The sequence below is a fragment of the Mustela nivalis genome (genome assembly GCF_964662115.1).
Source record: "Mustela nivalis genome assembly, chromosome: 5".
Taxonomy (NCBI): Eukaryota; Metazoa; Chordata; class Mammalia; order Carnivora; family Mustelidae; genus Mustela; species Mustela nivalis.
In genome coordinates, this window is record NC_139024.1 from 103,162,834 (window position 1) to 103,180,725 (window position 17,892).

The window sequence follows — 17,892 nt, forward strand, 5'->3', positions numbered from 1 at the left end:
CGCATCGGGCTCTCTGCTTAGCAGGGAGCCTGCTTCCTCCTCTCTCTGCCTGCTTCTCTGCCTACTTGTGATCTCTGTCTGTCCAATGAATAAATAAAATATTAAAAAAAAAGAAAATACATGGCCCAATATTATTATTGTTACTATTAATACTCTAATCTCACACTAAACATGAATAAATTTTACAAATTATACAATTGGATATTTTCAGTTGTGTATTACAGAACATTTCGGAGTAAAAAATTAAACCTTCCTATGGAACCTGCAAGAGTGGCGAGTGGATGGAGTTTTCCGTTAACAGGTGGTCTCTTGCTACTGAAACTGATACTTGATACTCAGCCAACTTGGATTACTGATCACCATTCTTTATTCCCTTAAAAAAATAAACAGATCTAAAAACTTCTATGTGATGTTAACCAAGAGATGTAGAAATAATGGGAGAGAAGTCTGTATGGCTAAAGGGTTTCATTTTTAAGGGACATTTGTGGTTTTCGGAATACCAGACTATTTATTTTTAAGTGAATAAATAAAGGCACAAGATTAATGTCTTAATGATGCAGCTTGGGAAAAAACTATTTCCCTTAGAAGAATTCATGGGAACCTTTAATATGTTATTTTGTGCCATATTTACTTAAAATCTATTAGTGCTTCCATTGTTACTAAGTTAAATGGCTTCAATTCCATTAATATACTGAAAGTGAAAAGATCTAAATGTTACAAATAACAACTAAAAGCACTATTTGGTCCTTAGGTGGCATCAGATTGATTCTAATTTAATCATACTTGAGTGTAGTAAAACTTTTTATTGGACAAATAGCAGGCGCAAAGACTTTCTTACATATTAATGTTATTAGTACTATTTACAATACTTGTCCAGACCAGCTGCCTTTTGTATCTTGGTGAACAACAGTTCCCAGTTGTCACAGAATCATCAGTGTACCAAGAATTACAGCATTATCTGAATAAATGCATAGACCATACACCGGAATAACTTCAAGCTGCCGTTGCATGGAATGCGCTGTAATTTAGGAACCTTGATTTGCCATGCAAGTTTGTATGACTTGCAGAAGTGAATGTCCCACTTGAGGACGTTTGCAGATCAGTGGGTCTAGCCTCCTGGCTGCCATCTTTGGGAGTCGGCACTTCAGGACTAGTGAGAGCAGACATGATGTCATGAAGCGAAGATGTTGGGACCCGGCGTCATTGTCTGATATGGACAAGAGAAGAAGGCAACCTTTGCCTGGGCGAATCAATGTCTGTTAGCTAGGGCCGCTCTGAACAGTCTGCATTTTATCAAAGGTTTCTGCTGAAAGGCCAGTAACTTAGGCAAACTCTCATTCCCCATTGCCAGAGAAACCTACTATATTCACTTAGGACTATCTTGAGAGTCAAACAAAGTTATGCAATAAACGACTGCAGTGTATGTTTAATTATATTTTTCTATATCTCAGCTTCATTTCAATCTTATGTCTCCGGACTGCCAGTTGGAGAAAAACAATCTCAGCTGAATATGAATTAATTTTGGTCAGGAGTTGCTTTATCAACTCAGAGATCGATTTTTGCCCCATCTCTTTTTCCCAGGGTTAAATTTTAGTTTTGGAGTTTGTCGGGGGGTGGGGGTGGGGGTGCAGTGGATCCTGTCCCCTTCCCCATCGTATCTACGCTACATGCACATCTGGGTCAGCGCTGGTCCGTGCTGACGCCACTGCACCTGCCCATTCTTCCTGCGGAGGCGGTGGTGTGTGTGGCTGTCCCTGCCACACCTGCCTCACTCTTACCAGCATGGAGAATCGTTCTGTAGAAACGTTCTTCTGCAGGCTAGCACCGGGTATACACTGGTGTGGGAGAACTCTGTAAAGCCTGATGCCTCCCTAGGCTCTACTTTAGATAACGGTCCCTTCTGTGTTTCAAACCTACCTGAGGCTTTTGTTGGACAATTGATACAATCTACAGAACCCGTTTTCTAGGCCATACAAATATCTTAAACTAATATCTTAGATATTGCTGCCTTTTGAGCTTTCTTCTCAACTTGGACAGTATTTATCTCAACTTGGACAGTATTTATCTTGTAGAATATATATGGAAGAAGGTGGATGAGTCATTGACTGGTTGATTGTTTGGAGACTTCTAAATCTACTGTTAACACATAAGTTTATGTCCTGGTTAAAATCTACTAAAAATCCAAGCTCTGAAACTCAAAATCCCCTTTCTCATAAACCAATATTTTTGAGCTTAAAAACTCTTAAATTTTTATCTCAGTAGCCAAGAATGTTCTGTTCTCTGCTCAGCACTGGTGTTTTTGCTGTGATAGCCCCGCCCTGAGTTAGTGCGTTCAAAGATGTAGTCTGAATGGTGAGAAAGCCACAGGTGATAAAATAACAGCAACAATAAAATAGTTTCAGCAGCCACAAAAACACACTGATTAATATATTAAAAGAGTAACAGTGACTGGTTTCTCTTTCATTGCTTTACAAGATCAAGCCTATTGTTTGAAAAAGTCTCAAAGAAGAATAATATACAGGACTTCTGGGTTAGAGATTCTTTCTCCCCCTGGTTTATAAAAACAGTAATATTTTTAAAGAGTCAAATCAGATGTGCAATGTTACTGATAAATAAAATTCCGAACCGTATTCTCTGTAACTTTTGACTTTGATTCTGTGGCTTCACAAAGGGACTTGATTAGTTGAAGCTCATACAGCTTTAGATAGTTATTTTAACAGTTTGAATTTTAGAAAAGTTCTCCCAGACGAAGTTCGTAATTACAAGATTGACTAAATGTGTGGATTGCCATGGTTCTCTGGGATACTTGCCTTAGCTCTGTTTACTTCAAACCTAGAGTGCCTTCCTTTAATTTTTCACATAAAGTCTGAACAATTTAACATAGCACTCAAGGACAACCACTTGACTTGACCATTCCTCTCTAGGTTTTGCTTTCACTCTGTGCCTTCGGGAAGCTGGACCACAGGGCCCATTGATCTGCTTTCCTCTGAAATACTTGGGGAACTTTTTGGACTCCGTGAAGTGACACAACCTATTCCCTTCGCTAGGTAGCACTCTCTTCCTCATCTGGTGCTAGGACCTCTCCAAGCTTTCTCATTCTGTTCTTACAGGGCTAGTTGAAGGCTACGCGGTATTACAGATAATTGCATAGTAAAAAGAAAAAGGACCATGTTCATAAGAAGAACTTTGGGGCTTCAGCCATATTTCAAATGTCATGGCAAAGCCACTGAAATTTTCTGAGCTTCAGCTCAGTCTGTGGACTTCATAACTGCCCTTGCATTGTTTTCAGTCTGAAGTGTACTGACTCAAGTTTTCTACTCTTTGTGTACAGAAATCAAGTCTCAATTTTCAGTAGTGCTTTGAATTCAGTAAATTTTGCTGAATCAAATAGAACGGCAGATGAGAAACAAGAAGTTTATCACTAAGTCCGGTGGCATAACCGGGGAAAATAATGGTAAGTTTAGTTATTTTTTTTATTGACTAAATAAATGTTAATGTTAATAAACCCTCATTGACAAAGGGTAGGTGAGCAGTTAGTTACGGGCTTCCCTTTTCCCCTTCCTCCATCTCTGCCAACAATTATGATTTCTTTCCCTAAAACTGCAGAGTAAAAGTTTGAATACTCTTCTTTTGTACTATTAGGGAAAGTTAATATAGAGTAATCCGTAGCAAAGAAAAAAGGCTGAAGATTAACTAGTAATTCACGTTTCATTTGATAAGCTTCTGAGTAAGCTCAGAAAGCCCCACCAAATAAACACCAAGTTCGTCACTTTATTTCGAAGAAGATAAAAAAATACCTCCGGTTCCTTGACAACAGTCTAAACCTTTGCAGTGTTTCAATAAGCGGCATTCGGTGTTTTCACACACTGCCACAGCTGTATGTGGGTAAACAGATTATCTTTCTTGGAGGGCATAACAAATAAGCTTACCTCTATCCTTGTTAGCCACCACGTCTGCTATTCACTTATGTGCTCTTTGCTTGTGGATACCTGAAATAGTGAGAAAGAATAAAAAAAGAAAATTAAATATAACTCGACAGCATTTTTGCAAGGCAGACATTTACAATTTTAATTGAGGACAGACACACACTTCATAAAACTATAGCATGCAACTCCAGCTGCAAAAACTGAACAGCAGTATGCCTAAGCTGGTTAGCAGCAAAAAAGTAAACCAATCACATCGACAAAAGCCACCATAAACAAAAAAACTGTATTTAAAAGATTAACAGTTTTGGCATTCATCCCTACCATCAAGTCTTTCGCTTTCTTTTTCCATCAAAATTTAGCTTACGTTTGATGTTAGCAAGAGTTGCATTACTATTATTGTTAATTTTAGTTCTGTTTATTGCCTTGAGGGTTATATATTGTAAAATAATTTTGGTGCCTCTAGTTAATGTTAATTAGTTGTTTTAATAACCTATAGACCTATTTGTTATGTTTTTGTAGGTTTACTTTTTTAACTATCAGGAACTTAATAACTGAGAATATTTAACATTACTGTTGCATAGGCAAAATTACAGAGTCACTATTAGTGTTACCTGTTTAACGTTTAGTCATCCTTTGAGTCCTGCGACATATTTCCTTAATAATCATCAGCCATCAAGTCTGATAGTCTCAAAAGAAATATCAGCCCTCTAAACTGCCTTCAAGGGCGGTGATATTTAGCACTGAAAATTACAAATAAAGTTTTTGAGGTTGAATAGCAACAACTGGCCAGTGACACTGATGATTTGTTTGTCAAAACAAATTGTTATAAACTACGCAAATGAAGTCCACGCACTCCTTTGAGTGAAAACAATAAAGTGAATCTACGCAATGCTTACATGTTGGATGGGATATTTAATGTGCGGGGAAACTCAAAGGTTGAAGAACTAGGCATTTAGACAGTGGTAAGTGGTAATCTTACCTCTTTATACTCCATTACTCTTTCTCACGAGAGACATGCTAATGCAAACAAGTCAATCAGAATTTGTGTTTAGCAAGATAAAGCTTAGAGGATAGTTTAAAATCCATTTATTATTCTAAATCCATTTTTTTCCATTAACATGTTATACATTAGTGTTTACTAACCATGATTCATGTAACAGTTTAGTTTGTTAACTTTTAAATTATTTAACAACCATAAGTTATTAATACATTTTTTAAGTATTACACAAATATCTTAAAACAAGCTTGGGTTCATTTTTGTAATTTTTAAATAGAAAACATTTTAGGCATCTCTTGAAGAAGAAATAAAGCAGGCATTTAAAGCTAGAAAACAAGTAATTCCAAATTTAGTTTTTACAAAAGTTTTCAGCTTTATTGACAAGTTATGGCAAACATATTTGACAAATTGGTTTCCTATTTAGAGTAGCTTACACATGGAACTTTATGTGTGTTTTTTTTTTCTTTTTTAACAAATACAGGTTAAAACACTGAACAAATTCAGTTAGCTACATACATACAGTAGCTGCTTGTTTTCAACTCCATTAAAACAGCATTTAAAATTAAATTTACAAACTTAATATCGAACATCTTCATCTAACTGACAGATATTAAAAGACAGGTTAAAACATCTTATCTACAACTTTATTATCAGCTAGTTCAAAAATCATATTACAGCCTTTTAGCAACCCTAAACAAAGTTTTTGCTAGATGATTGAGACTCAAAATCTGTTAACAGATTCATGCTCTTTCCTTAAAAAAAAAAAAAGAAAGAAAGAAAGAAAAGAAAAAGGAAAAAAGAAAAAAAAGTTTACACACAACAATGAAAAACAACCAAGAGAATATCATCCTACTGAATGGTTTATAGACAATGCTTGCCAATGTCTTTTTTAGTCTGTTTTGTAAAATAATACTAGGGTCAATGTCACACCAACAGTATAAGGGGAAATACAAGAAATATATAGGAGAAATCATGAGCAGTTATCCCTAGAATAGAAAAAAAAAGGACTATTACTTGTCTTGTTGCTGTTTATGTGGAGACCACAGGCTATGAATTGTCTTTGAGGTGAGGTCACGGGTGAGAAGGACCTTCAATATCTACCATAGGGGTGCTCCCTGTATCCCCCTCTGGCTGACCTTGGCGGTGGTGCCTTCAGGCTGGAGCGGGTTGTGGCCCATTCTTCTGGTGCTATGAACAAGAGAAAGACAGTAACATTCACGTGGCTTCACAGTTACCAAAAACAGTCATTTAAGACGTAAGTGTTGACCAAGGAAAATAGAATAAAAGATCTCAACACTGATGGCTAAAGCCTTACTACCTTTTCCACATGGTGAGATCATCAAAAAAGTATATATTTTGAAATGTAGCCACGTGGAATTAAACTTGTGAGGCATTCTTCAAAGAAGAGAAAGTTAAAGTCCCTGGATAAGTCTACATTTATTATGTGTAAAATTTTTGTTCCACAGAAAAGAAAGAGGGTATCAGTGTAAACTGCTCCTCATTTTATCCTTTATACAGAGTTTGAAAATAACCCAGTGGTTCCTAGTCTTTGAGTAACTTGAGAATCGCCTGGAAATCTTAAAATAATATAAAACAAAACCAAAAATGACTAATGCCTGTTCTCTGTCTCCCAAACCAAATGATTAGAAAAGAGACCTGGGGCTTGCTATTTTCCAGTGCTCCCCTCGATGGTTTGTAAATGGGACAGGGTGAGGTCCTTGTGCTAAATTTTCTTAGACAAAGTTAGTAAGAGATAGACAGGATATGGAACAGAGTAAATTTACGCAGTAAAATCAACAAAAGAGTATGCTCACATCAGTTTTTACAAATACCTTGAAAATAAAGGGGTATTTGTACATTAAGAAAACTCACTTGTTAATCAGATTTCCAGTAACCTGAATGTTCTAGAACCTAGCCAAAAACAAAATAACAACAACAACAACAACAACAACAACAACAAACTAAACCAACCAAACAAACAAAAAAAACATACAGAAGAAACAAGCCAACAAGCTTTTGAGTGTTATGGAAAATAGCCTTTATTAAGTTTATGACCCCAGAAAAGGAATGTAGCCCTCCTTGAAAGGGCCAGGGACTTAATATGGGGTTTATGTTGGTTTCTTATGTAACTCCTGAAGCTAAGTTATTTGGGTCTTCCAATCCAAATTCAGTTTTCATTTGAGAGCAGATTTCATTCATGGAACTATGGTGAGAGGAAGTACGGACATAGAAAAAGAGATTGATAGAAAGAAATGCACTGACACTGATAACCGATATAAAGGATAGTGATAGTAATGGACATAAAACTGCAGACTGAGGCCAATTGATGTAGATGGGGCATATGTCCCTGAAGAGTTCAAGTGCCCCTAAGCATATTTTGTACACAGTTCAGGGAGATTAAGGAAGAACAATAATTAAAATTTATGCTGCACTCACTATGCTATACATAAGGCAGAGGATAGTGATGTGCAATATAGAAAAATAATAAAAGCCCATCAAATAGGAAAAAATTGCATTTAAATATTTTTTGGGGGATATTCTTCATCAGAACTTTTTTTTATTATTATCTGATAAGTGAAAAATTTCTCTTTGCTATTTAATGTATGTGCTTAAGTTTATTTCAGTATTTGATAGGACATAAAATAGAAATGAAAACTTAAATAAAAGTAGGAAATACTGCCTTTTCTCAGAATACTGATCGACTTAGATCAGGGGCTGGGAAACTATGGCCAGTGAACCACACTGGCAAGCTGTCTGTTTTTTTAAAATAAAGTTTTAGGAAATGCAGGCATGTTATTTATCTGCATATTGTCTATGGCTGTTTTCACTCTATAAAGAGTGAGTTGAGTAACTGACAGAGACCATACGTCTGCAAAGCCTAAGATATATAGTCTGGGCTTTTACAGAAAAGATTTACAGACCCCTGCTCTAGATCTTGCTGTCTTTTTTGGCTGGAGATTGTGGATGTTGGTCTTTCTGATGTGATCTCTTAAGGATGGGAGTTTACCCCTAAGCTGTTAGACTTTCTTAGCAGACAGATCGTGGAAAAGAATTCTTTGTATTTACTTGATTGGAATTAAATAAAACTTTTTTTTAAAAAAATGTACTGGAAGGGAAAATGGATTCTGCTTGCAAAACTAGCAAATGCCTTCTCAGCCTTATATAATACGAATTTTTCTTTAACTATGAATGATCAAGAATATGCCAATGTCCCCTGTCTTCTGGTGGTAAAATCTACCCCATTTTATTCATGTTTTTAACAAAAGGAATGTAATACTTTTTGCTTTATTCTGTTCTAGAGTATTAGAGATACCCGGTTGTAGTCTATGGGATTTAGAAACTGGGACAATAGAAGTTTCAAGTTTTCCCAGGGAATGGAAGTCTTGGATCCTTTCTCAGAAGCTTAATGTTCTTGGTTTCTGTAATATAGTGCAACAATATGAACAGAATGACAGCAGGAGCTGTCACAGCTACCCCAGTTTCATCAGATTTTTTAAACTGGTGGGGTACCTGAGTGGCTCAGTTGGTTAAGTGGGTGCCTTTGGCTCATGTCATGATCATGGGCTCCTGAGTCGGGCCCCATGTCAGGCTCCCTCCTCAGTGGGGAGTCTGGTTCTCCCTCTCCTTCTGTGTGCTCTTTCTCTCCCAAATAAATAAATAACTCTTAAATCAATCAGTCAGTCAATCTTAGGGGGGACAAGACACTTAAAAAAAAAAAAAGAATTTTTAAAGTGGCATAGTCTTGGGGACTTGCCCTAGACCACATTGTTTGATAAGAACCCACTGGTTTAGCTTTACTAGACTTTATCTAAAGCTCTAGGGCAGCTAATTTATGGGCTAAAACCTTTCATTTCCTAACTTTTGGCTAGCATTAAAATGGTGACAGTCACTATTTTCTGCTGTATTCTCGGTGCCTGGAAAAAATGCAGTGCCTAGAAAAGGTTGAACACAAAGTATGCATGAATAAAGGATGAAGGAAGGAAGGAAGGAAGGACAGACGGACGGAATTGTGAGACAGAAAGAGGTTTCAATGACAACCAGTCATTGAATTGTTTTGTCATTACTGACAAAACAGTAATATTTGAGCTGAAGACATTTGACATTAGTTTTAGACGCTTTATAACTAGAAATACTATATCTTTTAAAGTCAGACTTCTTACTCAAGAGGTTAGTTAGCTAAATAACAAAAGTATTTCTCAACTGGATTTCATGAAACAATCATAGTGGAATCCAATTACAAAAATGTGCAAAAGCAAGTCTCATTGCACAAAAATGTGCTCTTATAATTCTCTGTATGTAAATTCATACTGTGTTCTTTTTTCCTTGCTGAAGGCTAGAAATGGGAAATACTGCTAATCTATAACTGTAACCAGAAAGGCAGCCAAAATGAATTCCTACCCAGGTGAAAACTGTAGATTTTTCTAAGATTCCTTACCATTAACAGAGGAATCAAGACTTTATTTCACTTAATTCATATTCTCAATAATAATAGCGAATTGAGATCAGGAAAGGTATTAATTTCTTTTTGTGCCACATTTCCTTGGTCTATATTTTTTCTAATATCAGAATATTTATAAATAGTCACATGTTTACAATTACCACATGATAATACAAGCCAACTTCTTTCAGTGAAGTTATTTTCTTTGGATCTAGACTGGGGAGTACTGACTCAATGGAATTTTTTCCTTCATCATCTTCTAATGTCATTGAGCCTTACTTATATGGTCAGCCAGTCCCCTCAGTGCCTGTCATTGGATTTCTCCACCATGGTATTAGAGATAGAAGTGATTCTTAGAAATCCAAAGAAGTTCTAATGTAAGTCCACCGTAGAACCTAGCACATTGGAACAACTTAAGCATAGGAAGAGAAAAATCATTATCAGGTCCTTATGATGGGAATTCCCTAAAATTTGAAGTGTAAAGCCCCCAGAATAGATTAGGAAATTGCCTGTCTTCTTTGAGCTCTACTATTCAGCAGATAAGATGAATTTAAAATATTTAGGGAGAGGCACCTCAGTCTGTTAAGCAACTGACTCTCCATTTTGGCTCAGGTCATGGTCTTTAGATTGTGAGATCGAGCCCTAAACTGTGCTCCACACTGGGTTTGGAACCTGCTTGATTCTCTTTTTCCCTCTCCTTCTGTATACCCCCGCCTTACTCTCTCTCTCTCTAAAAAGATAAAATAAATAAAATAAAATTAGATAACATAAAATAGAATAATATATTTTAGGGATTCATACAAATTTTGGAATCCCTGACAGTGGTTTCTATTCCCATGGTATGGTAATAGGATGTCATTTTAAAAATCATTACAGACCAGGAAATTTAGAAGTAATCTTTCTTCGCCTTCTTGGAAAATAATAAAGGGTGTAAGATGCTGTCAGTATCATTATGTCATATGAGAAGCACCAGCTAGACTATGGATGTGAAATAGCAAATTAGATAACAAATTATCCCACAGAGAATGTGCAAAATAATTGCCAAGTTGAAATTACTGGGATGGTTTATAAAATTGGGGATCTGGAAATTAAAAATGAGGATATGAGAAATAGCTTCAGTGACTTGATCAAATCCCCACCCTTTCTAGGTTTCCCAATTCAAATTTTAATGTACCATTTTAATGAAACAAGGAGGGAAGAAGGAAAATAAAGCATTCATTAAATATTTTTTTTCCTTTACTAAAGATCTCCTATATGCTAGTCATTGTACTAAGCCCTGAGTATGAGGATACTAAGGGATTTTTAGAGATCACAGGACAAAACTACTATGAAATTGCATAGATTGCACATATTTATAATTGATATTTGAAGAAAATGCTGGGGAAAGCCTAGAGGAGGGAAGTACTAATTTCTATCATTCAACAGAACTTGAATTGAGCTCTAATATCTAATCATCTCAAGGAAGTAATTTTCTGAGCAAATATAGAGTGTAACTAAAAATTCAGGTACTGTTTAACCTATTTACGAGAACTCACTTTCTTTGAAGACTTTCTTATGTTAATTATTTTGTATCACCCAGGCTTGTTAAACTGGATTCCAAGACCTATAAAATGAGAGCCCTTTGGTGACAGACACATAGGAAGAACACCACAAATATTTGTAAGCTACATATAAATAGATGATGTTACTAACTAAAAGGAATCTTGAAATCAGCTCTGAGAAATAAGTACAACAGAATTCTTATTCAGAGACACATTGTTTGTAATTAGATTATAGTGTTTCATGCATTTGAAATATATTAATATTTCTTTTAAAAACATGACTCCACCTTTAGGTTTTTGTTTTGTTTTGTTTTGTTTTGTTTTTCTACTTAGACTTATTTTGTTCCCAGTTCAGTCAAGTTTACAGAATTCCATAGAGTGTATCTCCATTACATGCTGATAGGCATCACTGTGGAACATCTTACTTTGATGAAGGCTTGTAAATTACCCAGGTAACTCTTGTGCATTCGATGTTACTGTAGTGACTTCAAAAGCTTCTGTATCTCAAGTACTCTGCTTTCAGGGCAGTCGGATGTATTTAGTGGTGTGCATTTTTCAGTGTGCTCCCCCTCCTGCCCTAGAACCAGCTACTTTGTGGGGGAGGCATTCAGAGTGGGGAAGAAAAATCTGGATGATATTTAAAGTTGCAAAACTGTGTTTTCTGATTCTTCCAGAGATACTATAAACATTAGGGTTCTTGGTGGGGAAATTGAAAAATAGGAACAAGGCACAAATTTGGGACACATCAGCATTATTTAAACACATGCAAAGTAAACTTTCAGTGTTTTATTTTTTCCAGAAGTAGGTTTAGAATGCCACCTTCAGAGTACATTCATTTTAGGAATCAGTTCTGAAAGGATATAGGATGTCATGCGGATGACTGAGGGCACAGCTCTTATGTCTAATTTGCGAGACCTACACAGCTAGTTGTTTATATATCTGAGATCTGAAAAAGAGTCTAAAAAATTGTTTTTTAATTTACCACAACAAAAAGGGAGAACTCATGCTATTTATTTTTGGTATACTGTAAGCCAATATGCAGAAACCACAACTAAAGCAGGAAGCCAAATTTAAGCTCTATTATTACAAACAAGTAGTGTCTCATATAAGAGCATTTACAAGGTTGATTAGAATTCACCCTGACTCTCATCCGCTCTGTTTGCTAGTCTCGGTTAAATTTCTGATTTCTCTCTAAGGAATAGCATTCTATTTAAAAACACCCTTCAATACTTCTATGTTGTTTTATTGTTATTTGTTCCCAAAGAGAATAGGTTAGGTTAGGTGTTCTGTTGTTGTAACTCACTATGACAATGTCTGTTTTCTTTATTTAATTTTTAAATACCTATCCTATTAAGAAAATAAGATTCTCATCTTATATGAGAACCATCTTTTCTGAGAATCAATATTCTTATCACATCTTCCAAGGGTCAAACACAATGCTGTTACTAACAAATACTTAAAATTTTCCTGCAAGATAGATACCAATGTCATCTTCCTTTTAAAGATAAGACAATTATAGCTCAGAATTTGGAAGACTGAGAATTAAAAATATATATATTTATTTCTTTCTTTTAGAAGGTGAGGAGGGGCAGAAAGGGAGACTTTCAAGCAGACTCCCCACTGAGCACGGAGCCCTATGAAGGGCTCTGTCTCACAACTTTGAGATCATGATCTGAGCCAAAATCAAGAGTCTTTTCTCAACCAACTGAGCCACCCGGGTGCCCCAGAAGACCCGAAATTTTTATCTGTAATTGTCTTACCATTTTCCATCACTCCCTTCATCTGAAAGAAGATCCTGACTCCCACTCTCTTTTTTCTTTTCTTGCCTGGAAAATAAGACTTCATTTATTCTAATTCCCTTGAATTATATAATAACTGGTGATTCCAACAGCAGTTAATTAGCTAAATGAGTGAGAATGTAGCTTTAATTTTGTTAACAAGAGTGTGGGCTGCTTGAACTGAATTTGTTAAGGTGCAAATGTACGTGTTCGTTCATCTAAGGTAGAAAGAAAGATCGTCTGCTCTGTTCTGAACATTTAAAAATATTAATGGGATATCGAAACCTAATGGTTCAACAATTTTATCTACACAGTTTGTATTGCCACTATGTTGTAATTGCAGAGTTTATTGTTTTAAGATACACAGGATAAAACATTATAGTACTGAAGGGGAAATATGGAGGACCAGCATCTGTTTCCACAGATGAACCTAGTGAATTCTGTTCCAAGAAGAGTTAACTGAGTTCACCACAGTTATGCTTTCAGGAAATTCAGTCACCTTCTGGAAAGCAGTTACAGCTTTTGTCACTGCTTCAAATTTTTAATTAGATATTCCCTGTTAGAAAAAAGTAACACTTGGAATAATCCATCTAGAGAATAACAGAGGACTAGGCCTTTCTAAGCACGCTTTTCTCAACTCTAGAATTTTGTGATGCACATGGCAGAACTTGTAATTATTTATTGAATGCATCAATTCTATTTAAATATTGTACATCTTCATTTTGTACCCATTGAAGAAGCCACAGCCCTCCCTCGGATCTCTTCACTTCAAATAGGACTCCCAGGGGTCTTGTAGCTAGGCTTGCATTTGAATTCTGGTTCTTCCTCTTTTTTTACTGAAAGACTTCTTTGGCAAGTGGCAAGTTTCTTCATCTACATGCTGATGGCAAATTTTAATTGTCACAGACCATTCTCAGCTTCTGACGTGCGTATCTAGCTGCCTGTGGGGCATCTCCTCAGGTGTTTCAAAGTTAACTTTTTCCAAAACTAAACTCATCGTTTTCTCCATATTACTTAATGCTCTTCCCAAGTTTCCTATTGCAGAGACTGAAGCTACTACATAGAAACTGCCTCGTTACTCATCTAAAACCCTCGGCATCCTCTCACCTTTGCCCAGTCACTCTAACCAGTCACTAAGCTTTGCTTTTTCTTCCTTAATATGTATTTAACTCATTATTTCTTTCCATCCATCACCAACCCTATTCCATGGCAAGCCATTCTCATCTTTGCCCAGACTACCCAGTTCTTTTGTGTGTGTGACTTCCCATGATTGTATATCAAATATTTATATGCTGTAATATGTATGTTATATACATTATAAAATATGTGTATCTGTGTGTATATACATATATATGTATATAAACATGTATGTATTCCCTAGATTGTGTGTGTGTGTGTGTGTGTGTGTGTGTATACTACTCTACTCCAGCTTCTAGCCAGAGGGACTTTTCTAAATACGGTTGATTAGGTCTGTTCAGTTGCTCTGGTAGCATACTCAAGCTCAAGTCTAAATTCCTAAGTAAGAAATTCCACCCAGAGCCTAACATGATCTGACCCCTACCTTCATTTTAGAATTGATGACTTTGGTGATCATCTGAAGCACAAGTATTCTACAATACTCGTTGAAAAAAATTTCTTAGGTCTTGAAATAAGAGGAGTGTTAGTATAGTTCAGATTTTAAAATATTTTTCTCAAAAGGAAGGTCCTCTGTTTTTGCATGGAAATGGACCCATTAGTAGAAGAAATCAGTAGAACAAACCACTTAAAGGTTTCAAGTACAAAAGATCCAAACTTTAGATACCTGTTATATTTTGGCAAGTGAATGATTTCATTTTTCTTGATATATTGAAGAAAAGCTTACATTTTCCTTAACTAGCTAATGTTTATGGATTAGTTTTTTGGATGATTTATTTTGATTCATCTTAAGAAAGATAATGATGACTTCTGGTAGTGATCCCAAAAACCAGAGATGAGCTGGGTCTTTTGGGACTTCTTAAGAGCTTCTCTTGGCTCCTGGGGAACTTGTCCTAAATACCAACATCTTCCTCAAAACCAGTGAGATTCATTTTAGTCTTTGAAGAAGTTCTTAGGTTAAGTCCTGAAGAGGTTTTCAAAAGTAGGTATTTCCCATTGGCTTCCTGGACCATGAATAACAACTGACTCCAAAGTGCATTTGTTGACATAAGAAACAAATATGACTGTTTAAAATGTGTTCCATATTGAAAATATTCATGGGTAAATTCAGGAAGACAATTCAATAAATATATGAGTCATCTATAATGAGGAAAGCTGTAGAAACTTTTGAGGGTAAAATTCTGAAGTACATCTGTGGCTTAACTAGTTAATACTTGACATCTCTCTATTAACTTTAATTCACCTTCATAAAATGTGGGTCTGTAGCCATGGCTGGGTTTTATAACCTGAGGATTAAATCATCTTCCAGTTTCTATTTTTCAGTCTAGGTATGGAAATTCTAGGGCCATTTTTCTTAACCTTTCTCCATTCTTATACATACTCTTGTTTAGTATCTCCAAATTTACATCATTTATATACGTAATTTCCAAATCATTACACGATTTCACGATTTTATCTTGTGTGGCTAAGCTTAAGTTATTGGAATTACGGCTATTTCTATTGTGAGCTCCAGGAAGATTTTTTTAAAAATGACCAACAAACTTGAGAATTACATGAATTGCATGCCAAATAGTTTAGCTTGCAACGAGTGATTTTTACTAGCTTCTGTATTCCAAGATGCAGCCACCATGATTGGCAATGTGAGGAAGAATCACTGTAATTCAAATATGCTGTGATTAGTATATTACCCATACCTTGCAGGTGGTACTATTTTTATATTGTCTACTCTGTTTTAGCCCCTACCTTACACATTATCATATTTAATAATGACTCTGTACCATTTCATTTCTAATTATCACCTATTATACACATAACTAAAATTTAACCTTATATTTTATTCTTGACTCTACTGAGTAATATCTTACACCTATAGAATAATAAAGGCCAGTGGTTCTCAATATTTTAAAATAAATGTGTTTCTATCGTCTTACTTTAGAGTTAAGATCTTGTCTAAGTAAAAAGGAGATAAAGAATCCAGTTGGAGAAAGGATTTCCAAAATGGAAGGTATAGGAAAAAAATGGTGAATGATAACTGAACACAATATAAGAGGTTTTCTGACTTGAATTGAAAAAATTCTTCTACAATTGTCAAATAAAATCTGGAGTCAATCAAAAACCTGCAGAATTCAGCTATAGACTTTTAAAAATATACATGTGGACTTTATGAGAAAAATGGAATAATAAGAATGATGATATAAAATGATATTTTATAATTCTCTTCTCTAAGAATTCCAATAATGCCTTCAAGTAAGTGAAGGAGGTAGGCATGGTGACGTAGCTTCATAGACGAAGAGACTGAATTTGTAGCAATTTGATTGCCTTACTCCACCCCACACCTGTCATTTCTGTACTTGAGACCAGAAATGAGCCCAGAGTGTATTCTTAGACCAACACCAAGTTATAGGAGTTACAGAAAACCAGGTTTTAAGTGTAGCAAAATGTTAACCTGGCTGTTTGACTGGCTCTGACTCTTGTGCTTTTTGCCTCAACATGTCTCTGCTGGCTTTCCCGAGTAGGCACTCTTACCTCAGCCTCTGTGTAATAAAAATTTGGGCTACCCTTTGTCCCCAGTTACTGTGAAGTAACCTCTAAACTCCAGGCATTTCCTGGAGTAACGGGAAAGTTTTGTTATTCATGATGGGCTCCTCTGACCACACCTGGTAGTTCATGCCAACGAGACAACTCAGGATGGGGCCTGGTCATGCCTGAGAGGCCAACCAGGAGATTAGAGGGTTTGGGCATTAACCACATGATACCAGCCCAATCTGGAGAAGAGAGAAAGGAGTCTGGAGATGGAAATGATTCAGTCGTTCACGCTGCATAAAGAAGCTGTAATAAAAACTCTGGGCACTCAGGTTTGCATGAGCTTGGCAACACCTTGGATGTGGTTACACATCAGTACGCCAGGAGGATAGTACCACCCTGAAGATTTTGAGAGCTTCATATTTGGGGCTCTCCCAGACCTTGCTCTATATAACTGTCTCTCTCTGCCTAATTCTGCATTCTTTCCTTTTGCTCTAATAAGTAATTATTAAGTTAGAGCCATTTCCTTAGTTATGTGAGTCATTCTGGCAAGTTATTAAACCAGAGTGGGTAGTGGGAACTCCAAAGTTGTAGCCAGCTGGTCAGAAGAAAGGGTGGCCTAGAGTCTTCCAAATTTGTGACTGGAGTGTGAAGTGAGGGCAGTTTTGTGGAGAGTTGTAGCCCTGACTTGCAACATTTAGGCGAACTCTGGGCACTCACCCTAGTCTGTTGGCTCTCCCATCCTTCTTATCAGCCTGAAATTAGCTCTTTTGCCCATGACTGGACAAAATCCTGGTAGAATTTTCAAATGCCAACAGCTTCCAGGGGAGCTGTCGCCTGCTGCTGCACTCTCCTGATCCTGAGGGGACGTCTCCTGGAACGTTCCTACACAGTTGCCAGGCTCCAGAGAGACTGACCTAAGTATTCTAGATCCATCCTCCCCCTCCCCCAGCCTATCTTGTTACCAGCAGAGCTAGGTAATCTATAAAAAGACACTGATATTAGTCATCAGTAATCATAATTACATTTTCAACTGGCATTTTTTCCAGCAATCCATATATATCAGTTCCCATTGGATCATTCAATAAATTATGACATATTTGATAAATATGTTGCACATTTATTTCAGAATGATGTATCTTTGTTTTTTAAAAATTCATGCTCTCTATTAATAGAAATAAAAATCTACCCGAACTGTGGAAATTTTATAAAGACCCCCTAAGGTTGTATGCCTTCAGGATATATTTTTTCTTACCTAGTCTATTTCCAGGTAGCCAAGAAAATGTTTTTCTGGCTTTATATTTTATATTCTGTACTTTGTGTTTTAAAAACAGCTCATTTTTGTATATTCTAAATATAAATCATTATACTGAATTTACTTTTTTGTACATGATCTGTACACCCCAAGATTCTGACAATAAATCACTGAACTCTTCCCTCCCCATCAGTTAAAATGATTGCACCATTAACTCAGCAGAAAATAAAGTGATAAAAGAACTTTCCCATGACTTGTTTTATTGCCTAAACAAGAGAAATGATAGGTGCATGTGAGCTG

General features: G+C 36.2%; 1 protein-coding gene across 10 annotated transcripts in view; it reads right to left on the bottom strand.

Moving 5' to 3' along the window:
* Positions 1–17,892, bottom strand: part of KHDRBS2 (KH RNA binding domain containing, signal transduction associated 2) — a 617,530-nt gene that overhangs the window by 39,433 nt on the left and 560,205 nt on the right. For 6 of the 10 annotated variants that reach the window (XM_082731291.1, XM_082731286.1, XM_082731283.1 and 3 more), the window contains 2 exons: positions 5,938–6,111; positions 3,930–3,989 (listed from right to left, as the gene is read on the bottom strand). In XM_082731291.1, coding sequence (XP_082587417.1) covers positions 6,021–6,111 — 91 coding nt within the window. In that variant the 3' untranslated portion in view covers positions 3,930–3,989; positions 5,938–6,020. Of the gene's footprint in view, positions 1–3,929; positions 3,990–4,537; positions 4,667–5,036; positions 6,112–17,892 lie in introns of those variants that run through there. The other 4 variants (XM_082731284.1, XM_082731290.1, XM_082731285.1 and 1 more) reach the window with 3 other exon arrangements.